At 36.4% G+C, this 16,265-nt stretch overlaps 1 protein-coding gene across 2 annotated transcripts in view; it reads left to right on the forward strand.

Annotated features, from left to right (window-relative positions):
- The first annotated feature begins 202 nt into the window (after positions 1 to 202).
- VPS45 (vacuolar protein sorting 45 homolog) overlaps positions 203 to 16,265 on the forward strand; it is a 69,035-nt gene continuing 52,972 nt past the window's right edge. Inside the window, exons 1-10 of one of the 2 annotated variants that reach the window (XM_055312155.1) lie at positions 203 to 402; positions 1,036 to 1,170; positions 3,986 to 4,046; positions 8,585 to 8,664; positions 9,729 to 9,797; positions 9,920 to 10,057; positions 10,465 to 10,575; positions 14,297 to 14,431; positions 14,886 to 14,999; positions 15,404 to 15,571. In XM_055312155.1, coding sequence (XP_055168130.1) covers positions 310 to 402; positions 1,036 to 1,170; positions 3,986 to 4,046; positions 8,585 to 8,664; positions 9,729 to 9,797; positions 9,920 to 10,057; positions 10,465 to 10,575; positions 14,297 to 14,431; positions 14,886 to 14,999; positions 15,404 to 15,571 — 1,104 coding nt within the window. In that variant the 5' untranslated portion in view covers positions 203 to 309. The remainder of the gene's footprint in view (positions 403 to 1,035; positions 1,171 to 3,985; positions 4,047 to 8,584; positions 8,665 to 9,728; positions 9,798 to 9,919; positions 10,058 to 10,464; positions 10,576 to 14,296; positions 14,432 to 14,885; positions 15,000 to 15,403; positions 15,572 to 16,265) is intronic. The other variant, XM_055312156.1, reaches the window with a different exon arrangement.

Here is a 16,265-nt window from a genome sequence, read left to right on the forward strand (position 1 = left end):
CAGGCTTCGGCCGCAGCCGGGCACTCCGGACCCAGGCCCATAGCGGTCGGGAGCCAGGCCTCAAGACACCACCAGGCTGGGGGTGGGCATGTTATCACTTCCGCGAGGGAAGGGGGGGCGGGTCTCCGCTGGCACCCGCCCGGCGCAGCGGAACTACAACTCCCAGCACCCAAGGAGATGCCCGGATTTCCGGAAGCCGAAGCCCAGCGGGGAGGAAGCAGCTGAGAGCAGGCCAAGAGGCCCGGGGTTAATTTAGCAAGAAAAAAGGGGACCAGAAGGGCTGTGGGGCTCCGCCGTCCGTTCGCCACCATGAACGTGGTTTTTGCTGTGAAGCAGTACATTTCCAAAATGATAGAGGACAGCGGACCGGGTATGAAGGTACTTCTCATGGATAAGGAGACGGTGAGTTTGCTTTTGCTCAGTATGTGAGGGAATCCTCCCTCCTCATAGCTACTCCCGCTCCACCGTAGGGTTTAGGATTTAACTAAGAATTTTGAAGCGAGGGTCGGTCCTGTGTGAAACTGAAAGGTTGTATGCAGCTTGTCTACTGTGTTGTCAATGTAAATGGCTCTAACTATTGCCAGAGGTTTTTCCTCCCCCGCCACCCCCGCCCCCTCGACTTACTGGAATCAGAAGTCCTTCCCTAAATGTCTCTGCCAAAAAATAGTATGTGAGACAGGGCACTTGGAAGACTTTTGTTTCTACTCAGGCTTGTTTCTAAAATACAGCTGTTAGTGCTCGAGCTGAGACGATAGGCTATTATTTGTTGGTCAAAGAATTATGTTTTTAAAAAAAACACTGTAAGGCGATGGAAAATTTTTTTTCGAAATTTATGGATTCTCCGCATTCAGAGAGAACATGTTTTTAATTCCGGTACATTACCTACATGTTCTGGATGCTCAGTAAATGTTATTACATATGTTAATATTTATGTTATCCAGCCAAGTATAAATGAAAAAAAATTTTAAGTCATAAATGTTGCTGCTTGTTTATATTATTTTTGACTAGCATAATATGAGTTCTTTTTCTTTACAGACTGGCATAGTGAGTATGGTCTACACACAATCAGAGATTCTTCAGAAGGAAGTTTACCTTTTTGAACGCATTGATTCTCAAAATCGAGAGATCATGAAACACCTGAAAGCAATTTGTTTTCTTCGACCTACGAAGGTACTGAGCTGTCATTTGCCCAGGCAAATACAGAACATGATGATCTGAAAGCATGAAGAAAGCAAAATAAATTTGTATTATCATTTGTGGCATCATAATTACCCTGGTTCATCAGAGTTATAACCTTGACTCCCCTTCTTTCCACATTTCAGTTTACTCCTTTCAGTCAATTTTTCCTGCAAGATGCCTTCTAGGTTCTTGGCTACTTGGTTCTAACAGAGACCACATCACTTTATTGCTGGATTAACCTCCATACTATCACACTGAACACCATTGCCGCTTAATCCTATATACTTATATACTTATGTATGTACACCAATATCTTGAGTTTATATCATTTTATTCACATCTATGCACAGGAACATAATGGCTTGATTTTACTGCCATAATTAAATCAATATTTAGTAGTCCAGTCCTCGAATCCCTCCTTGAGCTGGTTTGGTCTGCCCTTATGTATCCAGCCTCCTCTGTTCAATCTCTGCTCCTCTACTATAGCCAACTAGGCCTTTTTTCACCCCTCTACATGCTCAATCCTCTTCTCTATTTGTACTCTTCCTCTAATTAAAGTTCTTTAACCTTCTATCCATTTCATCCATCATTTTCTAAGTCTGGCTTGAGTCTTCCTGTAAAAATCCTGTACTATTTCAATCTTATTTTTGTATACTCTCTTTATATGCATGATCTTCAACTCCAATTGCACTCTTTGACAATGCTTGTATATTACGTACTTTCTGAAATATAAATCTGACCGTGTTACCACCACTTGAAATTTGAATGACTTCTCATTGTTTTTATGCTAAAGGCAGAACTCCTTAATTATGGTTCTGTGTGATCTAGTTCCACTAGTTCCACATACCTACAGCCTCATTTCAAACCATTCCCCCTTTTATTCTTAGCCACATTAATCTTTCAGTTCACTTTATTCCATCATGCTCCAGGACCTTTGCATAGGCTCTTCCCTCTGTTTGAAACTTCTTTACTTCCTTCAGCAAATTTTCCCTGGTTTTGTTGACCAAGTCAAACCCCCCTCTTATAAGTACTTATCGCACCAATATCTTCTCCCTGTTGCTTGTCATAGTTGAAGTTTTATATCGTTTGATTAATGCCTATCTTACTTACTAGCAATAAGCTCAATGAGAGCAGAGATGGTATCTGTTTTTTTCACACTATTATGCCTTCTACATAGTGGACCTCAGTAAATAATTCCTGAATTAATTAACATTAATACTGTGTTAGAGTTATTTCCAGTTGTTTCACATTTGTGGCTCATATGAAATTTTGTTGCTGAGAGGGATCTTAGAGATTATCTTATCCAACATTTCCTAAGATTTTTCATCAGAGAAACATCTTTCACAATTATATACATATACTCTCTCAAACTAAAAATGTGTTCCTTAAAAATTATTTTCTTTGATTATATTATAAAGTTAATTTAAATGTATTTTTTAACCTAAATGGCAATTTTAAAAACTTTTTTCCTATTTAAAAAGCAATGTGCATTGCTTAAATTACTTTTAATTCTTTAAGGAAATGTATGTATTTTTTTTAAACATTCAAAACTGTATTTCATGTTTGGACTGGGGACCAAATTCATATAGAAATTTAACTATGTGTTAATGGTATCAAAAATATATTAAAACCTGCATTATGATCTTCTGTAATTAGAATGCTTATGTTTTGACCATATAAAAATCAACTTTTTACTTCTAAATTTCACATTTTATTTTTATTCTTTTTAAAGATTTATTTTATTTGAGCAAGAGAGGGGGTGTGAGTGGGGGGGGGAGGGGCAAAGGAAGAGAGAGAGAGAGAGAGAGTCTCCAGCAGACTCCCTGCTGAGTGTGGAGCCTGACCTTGGGCTTTATCTAATAACCCATGAGATTGTGACCTTGAGCCAAAATCATGAGTAAGGCACTTAACCAAATGAGCCATCCAGGTGCCACTCATTTTTTATTTTTAAATAACTATATGAGGGCAGCCGGGATGGCTCAGCAGTTTAGCGCCACCTTCAGCCCAGGGCGTGATCCTGGAGTCCCTGGATCGAGTCCCACGTCCGGCTCCCTGCATGGAGCCTGCTTCTCCCTCGGCCTGTGTCTGCCTCTCTCTCTCTCTGTCACTCATGAATGAATGAATAAATAAATAAATAAATATTTTTGAAAAATAAATAAATAATAATATGAAAGGTCAGCCTGCTTTTTACAGAAATCTTCATAAACATTACAGTGGTGCAGTCTTAGGTCCTGATAAATTAAAAGCCAAAGTGAATACAATTAAGTGTATTTTCTCTTGAATATTGATTTTTTTAAGATTTTGTTTATTTAGTCATGAGAGACAATGGAGAGAGAGGCAGAGGCTCCATGTAGGGAGCCCTATGTGGGACTCAATCACAGAATCTTGCCCAGATGCTCAACCACTGAGCCACCCAGGCATCCCTGAATGTTGATTTTTTTTAAAGAACTAGAAACATCTAGATATTCTAAGAATTTTGATTAGATGAGTAATTTATAGACAAGCAGCCTGAGGCAAATTTATAGTTATTATCAATTTTATGTTGTACTTCAACAGTTGTGTTTTTAATATTTTTACATCTTAATTTGGCCAAGGTGATGCAGCTACATAACTTTATAGATGATTCCTGATCATTATATTTAACATACCTCTTTTTCTCTGCCAGCCTTCATCCTCACAACATACATTTAAATCTAGACCTCAGCACTCCATGGACTCTCAATAAATACTTAAATAATTCAAAAGACAATATTTATTATTCTTTCACTTAAACAATTCTCACATATTATTTGTTTATTTTTTCTAGGAGAATGTGGATTATCTGATTCAAGAGCTCCGGAGACCAAAATACAGTATATACTTCATTTGTAAGTATATTATTTCACCCATTCCATCATGTAACTGTATCCTAGCTAGTTTGTTCTATTGGGCACTACATATCATCAATAAGTTAACTGAATTCATTACTATACAATTCTGATTTCTTTATATCCTTTCAAAATATTAAAAGTCATGTGGCCATTCTATTTTAGAGAGCTAAGTGTGATTTTTTTTCATTATTGATTGATTAGGTGAAACTTGCTTTTTTAAGTTTTACTTTACCTATCAAGATTCTTTGTATGTCAAAAATTATAAGTAGCCAAATTTCACATCCTACCTCTGCAAAAAAAAAAAGGAAAAAAGCATTTATTTATTTGTATTTTATACTTTTATGAACTGAGGCATAGAAGCTGATTATTTACTTGGAGGAGGATATGCTTGAATTTGTTGGAAAAGCAGAGATTTACTTACATTCCAGATGAAAACATTCCATTTCCTTTTGCCACTTTATTTAATACTTGAAAGTACAAGCCATCTGGTAGGTATCTCTTATGTATATAACTTTTTTTTGGGGGGGGGGGCAGAGTCCTGGAAATAAATTAGGTTTGTGGTTACTATACATTTTATATGATTTTTTTTTTGATGTAATACATTCTGTTTGTAAGTTACATGTATTCTCCTCTAGATGTCATTATTGATCCTTATGGGATTAGTTGGTATATTTTATTTGGTGCCATTTCCAAAACCAAGGACAAACCTTAATTCTCAGTATGTAGGGCATTTGAGAAATTTTATTTTTTATTTTTTTTAAAGATTTATTTATTTATTTATTCATTTATTCATTTATTTATTTATTTATTTATTTATTTATTTATTTATTTATGAGAGAGAGAGAGGAAGGGAGGGAGGGGCAGAGACACAGGAGGAGGGAAAAGCAGGCTCCATGCCGGGAGCCTGACATGGGACTCGATTCCGGGACTCGATCCCGGGACTCCAGGATCGCGTCCTGGGCCAAAGGCAGGCACTAAACCACTGAGCCACCCAGGGATCCCCGCATTTGAGAGATTTTAAAGCTTACTTGAAGGCTTTGGAGTTTTAAGGTTTAGATTATACTCTAAGATATATATACTTTCTACACTATATGCCACAATTAAATAATGGTACCAAAAATTAATATTTGTGATGAGACTATATTTCATAAAGAACTTTCTCACATATTATTTCATTCAGCCCTTAAAACAACCTCAAGAGGTAAAAATTGGCAATTTTTTTAGTTTCTGTAATCCTAGTGGGTTTTTTTTCTTTTGGCTAATAGCCATAGGCTTGCTTTTATAATTTAACTTTTTATTTTGAGACAATTGTCTAGGTTCACATTTAGTTGTAAGAAATAATACTGAGATCCCACTTATTCTTAAACCCATTTCCCCCAGTGTAGCATCTCACATAACTATAGTACAACACCATATCCAGGATATTGACACTGTTCTAGTTAGGATGCAAAACATTCCCATCTCAATAACGATCCCTCATACTGCCCTTTTATACCAGATCCACTTCCCTCCAACCCAACTCCCTCATTAATTCCTGGTAACCACTAACCTATTCTCTATTTCTATAATGTCATTTCAAGAATGTTATACAAATGGAATTATACAATATATAACCCTTTGGGATTGGCTTTTTTCACTCAGCATTCTGTAGAGATTCATCCAGGTTGTAACATGTATCAATTGTTCATTCCTTTATATTACTAAGTAGTATTCCGTGTTATGGATGTACTGCAGTTTAACTATTCAGTCATAGGAGGACATCTGTGTTTTTTTCAGTTTTGGCTACTACAAATAAAGCTGTTACAAACATTTGTGTATAGGTTTTCAAGTGAACATGAGTCTTCGTTTCTCTGTAGTTAATGTCCAGGAGAGCAATTGCTGGGCCATATGCTAGTTCCATGTTTAGTGTTTTAAGAAACTGCTAAGTGTTTTCTAGAGTGACCATACCATTTTACTTTCCACCAGCAATGTACAGGTGATCCAGTTTCTTTGTATCCTTTTTTTTTTTTTAAAGACTATTTATCTGACACAGAGACAGCATAAGCGGGAGGGCGTGGGGAATGGGAGAGAGAGAAGCAGGCTCTCCACAGAGTAGGGAGCTCCATGTGGGGCTCAATCCCAGGACCCTGAAATCATGACCTGAGCGAAGGCAGATGTTTAACTGACTGAGCCACCCAAGTGCCTCAAGTTTTTTTCTATCCTTATGAGCATTTGGTGTTGCTCTTAGTTTTTATTTTAGCCATTCTGATAAGCATGTAGGCACTGAAGTATTTTTAGTCTGATCACAAGCTAGGTACTTAGAAAAATGTAGAAACTTGTACTTAGTGACATATATATACATATATATGAGAAATTCCCTGTGTTTCAAATTTAAGACATATAATGGAATCACTTCTTTTGCTGAGTCTCAGTTAAAAATTGAGTAGGTCATAAGATGAAAGACTCATTTTTCCTCTAAAGAGAGTTCTTTGATGCAGCAGTTGAGATTAGTAACCAATAATCTAATGTTTATTCTCCTGGTTCTAAAGATTATTTGATTTGCACTATGAATCTATGAAGTAGAAGATAAAAATTATATAAAGGTAGCATTAAAGCCTAGGAAATACAGACTCTTGGAACTTGGATAAAGCAATCAATTTCACAATTTTATTTGATTAAAATAAACTAAATGAGTTTGTATGTAGTGATTTTATTCATTACAACCTTTCAGCACAGTTTATATCATCACTAACCTGGCCTTCTGCTGACTTCACTTATTTATAATTTTTGTATTTTTATGTCTACTAAAAATATTACATAATAGGCTTCTCCCTTTATTTAAAAAAGAACTCTCTATTATGGAAGTTTTCAAATGTATACAAATAGTATAATAAATCCTAATGTGCCCATCACCCAATTTCAAAAGTTACTTTGCCATGGCCTATTTTGTTTTAGCTATATTGCCACCTAATCCTCCACCAACATTATTTTGAAGATCTAAGACTTAGGAGTTTATCCCTAAATATTTCAGTATACATCTCTAAAACACAAGGACTCATTTTTTAAAATACCATTATTATAAGCAATGAATAAAATAAAATACCATTATTATATCTAAATAATGAAAAATAGTTCCTATTTTCAAATACTCAATGTTCAAATTTCAGATTCCCTTAATGATTTTGTTTGTTTTGTTTTGTTTTCTCACTGCTTTGGATTTGAATTATGATCATAATAGCCACACATCGATTGATATGTTGTTTAAGTTTCTTTAATCTTCAATAGGTGTTTTCTTTGTCTCTCTCCATCTCTCTCTCTCTCTCTCAAGTGCAATTTATTTATTGAAAAAACTATATTGTTCTGTTAAAGTTTCTCACACCCTGCCTCTTGCTGATTGCATCCCCATAGGATTGTTTAACATATTCTTTGTAGTTTAAAATACTCATGGGGCACCTGGGTGATGCAATCCATTAAACGTCAAAATATCAACTCTTGTTTTCTGCTCAGGTCTTGATCTCAAGGTTATGGGATCGAGCTCCACTTCCAGCTCTGCACTCAGTGTAGAGTCTGCTTGAGATTTTCTCGCCCTCTCCCTCTGCCCTTCCTACTCATGTGCATGCACGCTCTCTTGCTCTCTCTCTCTCTAAAATAAATAAATCTAATCAGTAAATAAATAAACAAAATATTCCTCTAGCCTCTAGTTCTGTAAATTGGTACTTGGATATAGAAGCTTAATTAGATTTAGATTTGATTTCTTTTTGGCAAGAATATTTCATTGTCAGTGTTGTGTGCTTTCATTGATGGTCTCTTACTGTGATATTAGCATCAGTTGATGCTCAATGCCTAGGTTCATCCATTGATGCACTAGGGGTTGATAAAAATGATGATGTTTCGATCATCATTTTCATCCCTTCTTTGGTTTGTAGCTGGAATATTTCCATAAAGAGAAATTTCCCCTCATCTACTATTTGGTTATCTGTTGTATAGTTTTGTATATAAAAGAATAAAAGCATTATATGGTCTCATTCATTTGGGGAATATAAGAATTAGTGAAAGGGAATAAAGGGAAAGGAGAGAAGATGAGTGAAAATATCAGTCAGGGTGACAAAACATTTGAGACACCTGACTCTGGGAAACGAACAAGAGGTAGTGGAAAGGGAAGTGGGCAGGGGGTTGGGGTGACTGGGTGATGGGCACTGAGGGGGGCACTTGACGGGATGAGCACTGGGTGTTATGCTATATTTTGGCAAATTGAACTCCAATAAAAAAAATAAAAAATAAAAATAAATAAAAGAATAAAAGCTTACTTCTTTCCTTTTATTTGCTATTTTCAATATAATGACGTGGTTCCCTGGCATCCTCCATAACCTTCACGGTGGTCTTTTTTTTAAGTATTATTTTGAACTTACAGATTTAAATATATTTGTGCTACTCATTTTATTTTGAAGGTGTTCAACTTTGACATATACCCCAATGTATACATTAGGCTCTTTTATGTCTAATTGCAACAAAAGTGATCTCCTTTGAGTCAGCCACAGCTCATATGTCTGTTTCAGATTTCAGTAATGTGATCAGCAAGAGTGATGTGAAGTCATTAGCTGAAGCTGATGAACAAGAAGTTGTGGCTGAGGTTCAGGTAAACATGTTGGTCCTCTAGCAAATCTCTTATATTGGCCCTTTTTAAAGATTTGAGTCTAACAATTAGAAAGGTGCTGTCTCAGAAGAAGGGATCAGATATAAATCGGTCAGACATAAATGTGCATTGCACCAAACTATACTCATATTTAGAAACTCTGTAAGAAGTATCACATTGGGAACAGAATTAAAGGATTCAGTGGAAATGAGATTGGATTGGTACTGGATCCTACTTAACCGATAGGGAGGGTTTCACAGGGTTGGGAACAGAGTCAGATGTATTCTATGCTAGTTTTATGAACCACATTATAAGAATGTTCATCTACAGGGCTATGTCTGATTGGACAAGAATAGGAAGTAAAGAATATGAATGAGGTTTGTTAAAGTTCTGTTTGTGTTTACAAAGCAGACTTTTGTCATTAGGTTAAAACTTGGTAACTCCTAAATATTCTGCATGCTATATAGTACATCACATCAGAACGTATCATGTTACCTTTTATTTCTTAAATGTTTTAGTGTTCTTGAATACATTTATATAGATGTTTGAATATATTTATCACTTAAGTGAAGAATAGGGCAGCAAATAAATAAGTTTTGGATTTTCAGAAGGATGTGCTAGATGATAAATGAATAAAAAAAGGAATGACCTATTTTAAGTCATATTCTCCCTCATGAGAATACACTGGACAAAAAAAAAAAAAATACACCAGACAGCAACGTTCTTTCTCATCTTTGTGTAATAATGTATACCCTATAGCAGTGTCTTATTTTTACTAATTGTTAAGTGTTCACAGAGGTCTCCAGAAATGTAATATATATACTTCTACAACTTTGCTTTTTGTTTTTTAAAAGATTTATTACTATTGTTACTGTTTTAGAATTATTTTATTCCCCCACATTAACTATTGCTACTCGGTTATTAATCAATTTTTGTATGTCTTTGACACCTGTACTTCCTCAAATTTGATTATATCATATAGTATTATGTTGCATATGAAGATATTACTGTTATGATACAGCTGGAATTTATGAAATAACTGACTGATCTTGGTGCTTTGTTTGCAGGAATTTTATGGTGATTATATTGCTGTGAATCCACATTTGTTTTCCCTCAATATTTTGGGTTGCTGCCAGGTATGGAAGGAAAGGATAAAAAAAATAAGTTTATTTATCAGGTGGGAATTAATTCAGCAAGTATTGGACTTGTAAGGAAAAAATTCAAATATTTTCTCTGAATATACATTTTTAACAAAAAGGGTAGAAATTGGGATCCAGTCCAGCTATCCAGAACAACTCAAGGACTGACAGCTCTCCTTTTATCTCTGAAGAAATGTCCCATGATTCGTTATCAGCTTTCATCAGAGGCAGCAAAGAGACTTGCAGAATGTGTTAAGGTATGGCTTCCCCTATCCCCAGTACCAAAACATTAAGACCATTCATTTCCTTATCGTATTTCAGAAACTATAGCAATATTTTATCTACAACCAAGGAGGTGATGTGTTGGGTTTACTGGCAAAGAGATAGATCTTTGTAATAAAAAATCAAAAGCAGCACATTAGAACTAAAATTCTTAGGCTTAACTCAGGAAACATTTGCAAGCTAAGTAAGTTAAATACTTATTTTGATCCTAACTTCTTAAACAGGATGCTACCAAACTTTGTCAAGCTTTTGAATTCTTTTCTGAAGGCCTATGAAGGTGCAAAGAACTGTTGTTAAATGTGTTTTTTATGTATTAATTTTGTTTATTATTTTTGTGTGCAACTAACTGGTTGACCAAACCATCTATCTCTCTCATCCACAGCAAGTAATAACTAAAGAATATGAACTGTTTGAGTTCCGGCGGACTGAGGTGCCTCCATTGCTGCTTATTTTAGATCGTTGTGATGATGCCATCACCCCATTGCTAAACCAGGTGCAGAACCCTTTATTAGCATAATAGAAGCATGATTTCAAGTGGTATTCATCAAAATGCAGATGTGGAAATGAACAGTGTGGTCCACTTATTTGCCTCCTTATTTTCAGTTTTTCTTTTTTTTTGCTTTGTATTTCCTGAGGTTTTGGTATCACTATTCTTCCAGCCACAGTCATCTTTGACTCTTTCTTCTGCCTCATCTTTCCTGTCCCTTTCTGCCACCACCTTCACCCCTATCAAGGCAACTTTTATGTTCTGTAGCTTCTCCTTTTCTAATGTCTGCCTGCAATTTTTCATTCTTACTGTCATTACCTCTTTTTTTTTTATTTTTTTTTTATTTATTTATGATAGTCACAGAGAGAGAAAGAGAGAGAGGCAGAGACATAGGCCGAGGGAGAAGCAGGCTCCATGCACCGGGAGCCCGATGTGGGACTCGATCTCGGGTCTCCAGGATCGTGCCCTGGGCCAAAGGCAGGCGCCAAACAGCTGCGCCACCCAGGGATCCCACTGTCATTACCTCTGTGTAGACCCTAATCTCTCATAGGAATACTGAAATAGTCATCTACCAATTCCTCATTTTTATTTTATTTTTATTTTTAAAAATTTTACTTATTTACTTCTTTGACAGAGAGAGAGCAGGAGGAGCCACAGGCAGAGGGAGAGGGAGAAGCAAGGCTCCCTGCTGAGTAGGAAGCCCGATGTGGGGCTCAATCCCAAAACCCCAGGATTGCGACCTGAGCCAAAGGCAGACGCTTTACGACTGCGCCACCCAGGCATCCTTATTTTATTTTTTTATAAGAGAACAAATCTACACTTTTATTTGTTTACTTTTCAGTAAATTTATTTTTTTTTCTTTTCTTTTTCTTTTCAGTAAATTTAAATCCTTGAGTGTACAACATCACATGGGTTCTATGTCCAGTGGCCTTAGCAGGAAGATTGCTTCAGAATTTGACATGAGCCATGCCACTATTTATATGAGTTACCTTCTCCAGATTACTCTGGTTTGTTTTGTTTTTGTTTTGTTCAGGTTGCCACCAGGAGTCACTGTGTTACTTGCTTTGTACACATAAGCACATCTCTTGCCTAGAGAGAACTTAATTTCATCTTGAGCATAAACACCTTCAATTTTAAAAGCTGTGTGCTCCCTCTGGTTCTGGAGATCCTGCTTATAGCCAGGAAAGATGACCTTGAACCACAGCCTTCCAGGCATATTTATCATTTTAGCAGTCCTGTTCCCAGCAGGCCTCCACAACTCCAAGATGGCTGAAACAGGCCTTGATTCCCCACTTTTAATTTCTTTCTATTCTAATATATTTCATACACACAGTGTTGTCAAATCACTTTTCCTGAAGCACAGTCCTGATCTTACTGCTCTTGGCTTAAAAATCTTCATTTGGGGCAGCCCCGGTGGCTCAGCGGTTTAGTGCCACCTTCAGCCCAGGGTGTGATCCTGGAGACCCCGGATCGAGTCCCACGTTGGGCTCCCTGCATGGAGCCTGCTTCTCCCCTTCTTCCTCTGCCTGTGTCTCTGCCCTCTCTCTCTCTCTCTCTCTCTCTCTCTGTCATGAATAAATAAATAAATAAATCTTAAAAAAAAAATCTTCATTTGGTTCCCATTTTCCTACTGGCTTAAATACAGATCCCTGAACTTGGCATCCAAGAGCCCTCACAGCATGGCCCAATGTTAACCTACAGCTCACTACTGTGCAGATATGCCGCATGGTTTCCAGCCATCATTTTTTTCATGTTGCAACCTCTGTCTAAATGCTGGATTGTTTGGAATACCTTCTCTCTTCACCTATCAACTTTCTCCTTTAAAACCACTCAAAACATCTCCTTGAAACCTTTCGTTGTTTTGGTCAGTTCTTTTTTTTTTTTTTTTTCCATAAAATTACTCCAGAACTTTGTGTCTCTCTTATGTCTTGTGCAGCACTTGCCATGTTGGACCTTTGATTATTTTCACACATTCCTTCAAGGTAGACTGTGTCTTACATGTGTTCTTCTGCAAGTATAAAAATAGTACCTTATACAAAGTAGAGGCTTTATTAATAGTGACTTTGAATTCATGGGGAAAGGCATAGCCTATATTTCAGTCTCTTCCTAGCTTAAAATCACGTTAATGATAGGAGAAATATGTAGCAGTGGAGTGCAACTTTTCTATGATAGGATAGCCTTCTATTCCTAAAATACAAATTAATACATGTTTACTTAAGAAATTTTGATAATATAAAAAAGGAAAATGATTGCTTGTAGTTCTGTTTCCCAAAGAAAAACAACCATTCATTCAACTGATTTCACTGAAGACCTATTATGTGCCAGGTATTATATTAAGTATTGGAGGTAATGTGGTGCCTGAGTGGCTCAATCAGTTCAGCATCTGACTCATGATCTCAGCTCAGGTCGTGATTTCAGGGTTGTGAGTTCAAGCCCTGTGTTGGGCCACATACTGAGTGTTGAGCCTACTTTAAAGTATTAGAGGTAAAAGGTTAAAAGATGCAATGTCTGCTCACAGAGAGCTCATGATCCAGTGGGGAGAGAAGTAAATTGATCGTTTTAATTATAGAGTAAGTGCTAATGCTAGAAGCATGCACAGGATCCTCTCTATGGGAGCATAACTATTTTGTTGTACTTATTTTATGTGCCCCCATGAAACTTGCTTTTTTTTAAAGATTTTTTTTGAGAGAGGGGGTATGTGCACATGCAAGCATGGGGAGGGGCAGAGACAGAGAATCTCAAGCAGACTCCTCGCTGTGCACGGCCCACTTTGGGGCTCAGTCTCACAACCCATGAAATCATGACCTGAGCCAAAACCAAGAATTGAACACAACTGAATGAGCTACCCACCCAGGCACCCCTGAAACTTGCTTTAAGGATTCATTTGGCAAGTATTTTAAGAAATGAAGCACCTTTTTTTGTAACCTTAAGTTCTTTCTTAGTAAATCTAGATTACTTAAGATGAAGTAAAAATATTTAAAATATTTCTATCATTTACATTCTAGATTTAGAAGGTAATTTGCTGGAAAATACTTAGTTTTGTCTAATGGACCTATAACTAAAAGTAACCCATTCTCCAATAAGTAGTGATAAGGCAGAATTTGGGGTTTCTCTATTCCATTTTCACCAAATAAGTTCATATTTTATAAGAATGGGAACCAATCCTTTTTTTCATAATTCTATTAAGTAAATATATGAAATAAAACGGATTCAGAGGCAAAGCTTCTGAATATGTGTGTTTTGATCAGCTCACAAGGTTGTTTCTGATAGTATTAGTGTTCCCAGGATAAATATAGCACCACTCAGATCTGCAAGAACACACTTCTCATGCTGCAGAAAACCACAGAAGTGTACAGGAAATGGTACAGCTTGTAACTGCAGTACCAATATAGCCCTATCTGTGAAGCCAAAAATATACTCTTAATTCACAGGCAAAAACTGGAGCTAATGATAGATCTAATTTGTTTTCTTTCTATCAGGAATATTAATCTTGCTGCTCTTCTTCTGAAAGTGTAAAATCTAAAAGTATTTTGACTTTTAGTTTAACCAATTACCATGAATCAGTGCTTAGTAGAACACAAAATATTAATAAAACTTGAATTAAATAAAGAACCTCTATGTAAAGAAGACTAGTTGCTAAGAATATTATCAGTTTTTGTTTTCCTGAAGATTTACTATTTCCATGCTTTGTCAGTTACCAATTTTTTTGTCATAATTCTTCATTTAGTGGACATACCAGGCCATGGTTCACGAACTACTGGGCATAAACAACAATCGGATTGATCTTTCCAGAGTGCCAGGGATCAGTAAAGACTTAAGAGAAGTGGTCCTGTCTGCTGAAAATGATGAATTCTATGCTAACGTAAGTGATTAAAGTTTTTTTTAAATTGTTTTCAGGTTTTTTGTTTTTTTTTTTTAATGTAAGAAGGCCAGTATTGTCTTGTTTGAATGAGAACAGGTATGGGATTTCATGTGGAAGGGTAATAAGCATCCTGTAGATAAACTGCATCTCAAGAGAGGGCGGAAGACTTGGATTCTGACACTTTAACAGTTTTGGGGTTTTTTTCATCAAAATCACATTTTTAGCTTTGTACTTTTAGAATTAGAACCCAATGTATTTACTTCCTTCCCTTCTGTAACCATTTGTGAGAATAGTAATGGTATTCATCACCAGAGTCCTGGCCAATGTCCAGATTTGGTCATTATAATGGAATTTTCTTGCCCTTCAATTCTGCCTTCAGGATTCTATTTCACTTCTTTTAAATGGTCTGAAAGACTCATTGATAGAATTGTGTTTCCACCTTCCTTTTTCACAGAATATGTACCTGAACTTTGCTGAGATTGGTAGCAATATAAAGAATCTCATGGAAGACTTTCAGAAGAAGAAACCAAAAGAACAGCAAAAACTAGAATCAATAGCAGACATGAAGGTAAATTGAACATGTTCATGGATGACTAACATGCAAGACTTTGGAACTCTTCATGTAAGCAACATTTCTGGAATATTCTTAGTCTGATTTCTGCCTTGATTCATTTTGTTTGGTTTGAGATAATTTTCTATACTATTTCTCTTTAGGAAACAATATAGTGAAAACTTCATAACAAGCCATGTGCTTCTTTCCATTCTTCAGTCACATTTGGAGTATTTAAAGAGTCAGTCTACTGACATATACCAGTTCTTCTCCTTTTAAACATAAACAAAATACCATGGGATTGAAAGTTGTATATGCCTTAGTCTGGGCAGAACAATTCTTGCTTGTTTTTTCCCTTCATACATGTCTGTCCTCAGTCAAGAAATAACAGAACCCCCCAATTGGTGTTTTTCCCATGGCAGGCCTTTGTTGAGAATTATCCACAGTTTAAGAAGATGTCTGGGACTGTATCAAAGCATGTGACAGTGGTTGGAGAGCTGTCTCGGTTGGTCAGTGAGCGGAATCTGCTGGAGGTTTCAGAAGTTGAGCAAGAACTGGCCTGTCAAAATGACCATTCTAGTGCTCTCCAGGTATCTATTCAGTCCAATTTGATGAGCACCTACTATGTGTAAGGCACTGTACCAGGCAGAGCAAGAGATACAAAGGCAAGTAATTCTTCTTCACCAACATGGAATTTATAATCTAACAAGGAGTTGAGACAAGAACACAGATTAATTTTATTTAAGATAGATACAAGAACCACAGGAGAAGAATAATGTGCAGTAGCAAAAGGTTCAGGCAGTTGACTATTGAGGAGGGCATCCTAGTCTGCTAGAAAGAATACTAAACTAAAATCAGAAGATCTGGATTTAACCATTTGTCACTTACTGGCTTAGTGACCTGGAACTGTTGGCTTAATTTCTGAGCCAGTTTCCTTATCTGTAAAATAGATATAATGACATTTATCTCACGTTGTAAGGATGATTTTAAAGATACAATTTTTATTAAAATGCATTATCTTAAGTTTTTTATTATTGAACACCTGCTGTTTATTCCATGAACATGTAAATGCTTGCCACGTGTACATTGTGCTATAAGGATCCAGAGGTACAAAGAAGAAGACCTCTTTTCCTTTTCCTCAAAGAGCTCACAATATAGTAAGGAAGAAAGAAATTTAAACCAGGAATTATCATGCTACAAATGCTAATATACTAGATATATTTACAAAGGGATATGGAATACAGAGGAAGGACAGCTATTTCCCCTAAGGATGAAGCTTCTTAA

Source organism: Nyctereutes procyonoides, unplaced genomic scaffold (assembly GCF_905146905.1).
Source record: "Nyctereutes procyonoides isolate TBG_1078 unplaced genomic scaffold, NYPRO_anot_genome, whole genome shotgun sequence".
NCBI classification, from domain to species: domain Eukaryota; kingdom Metazoa; phylum Chordata; class Mammalia; order Carnivora; family Canidae; genus Nyctereutes; species Nyctereutes procyonoides.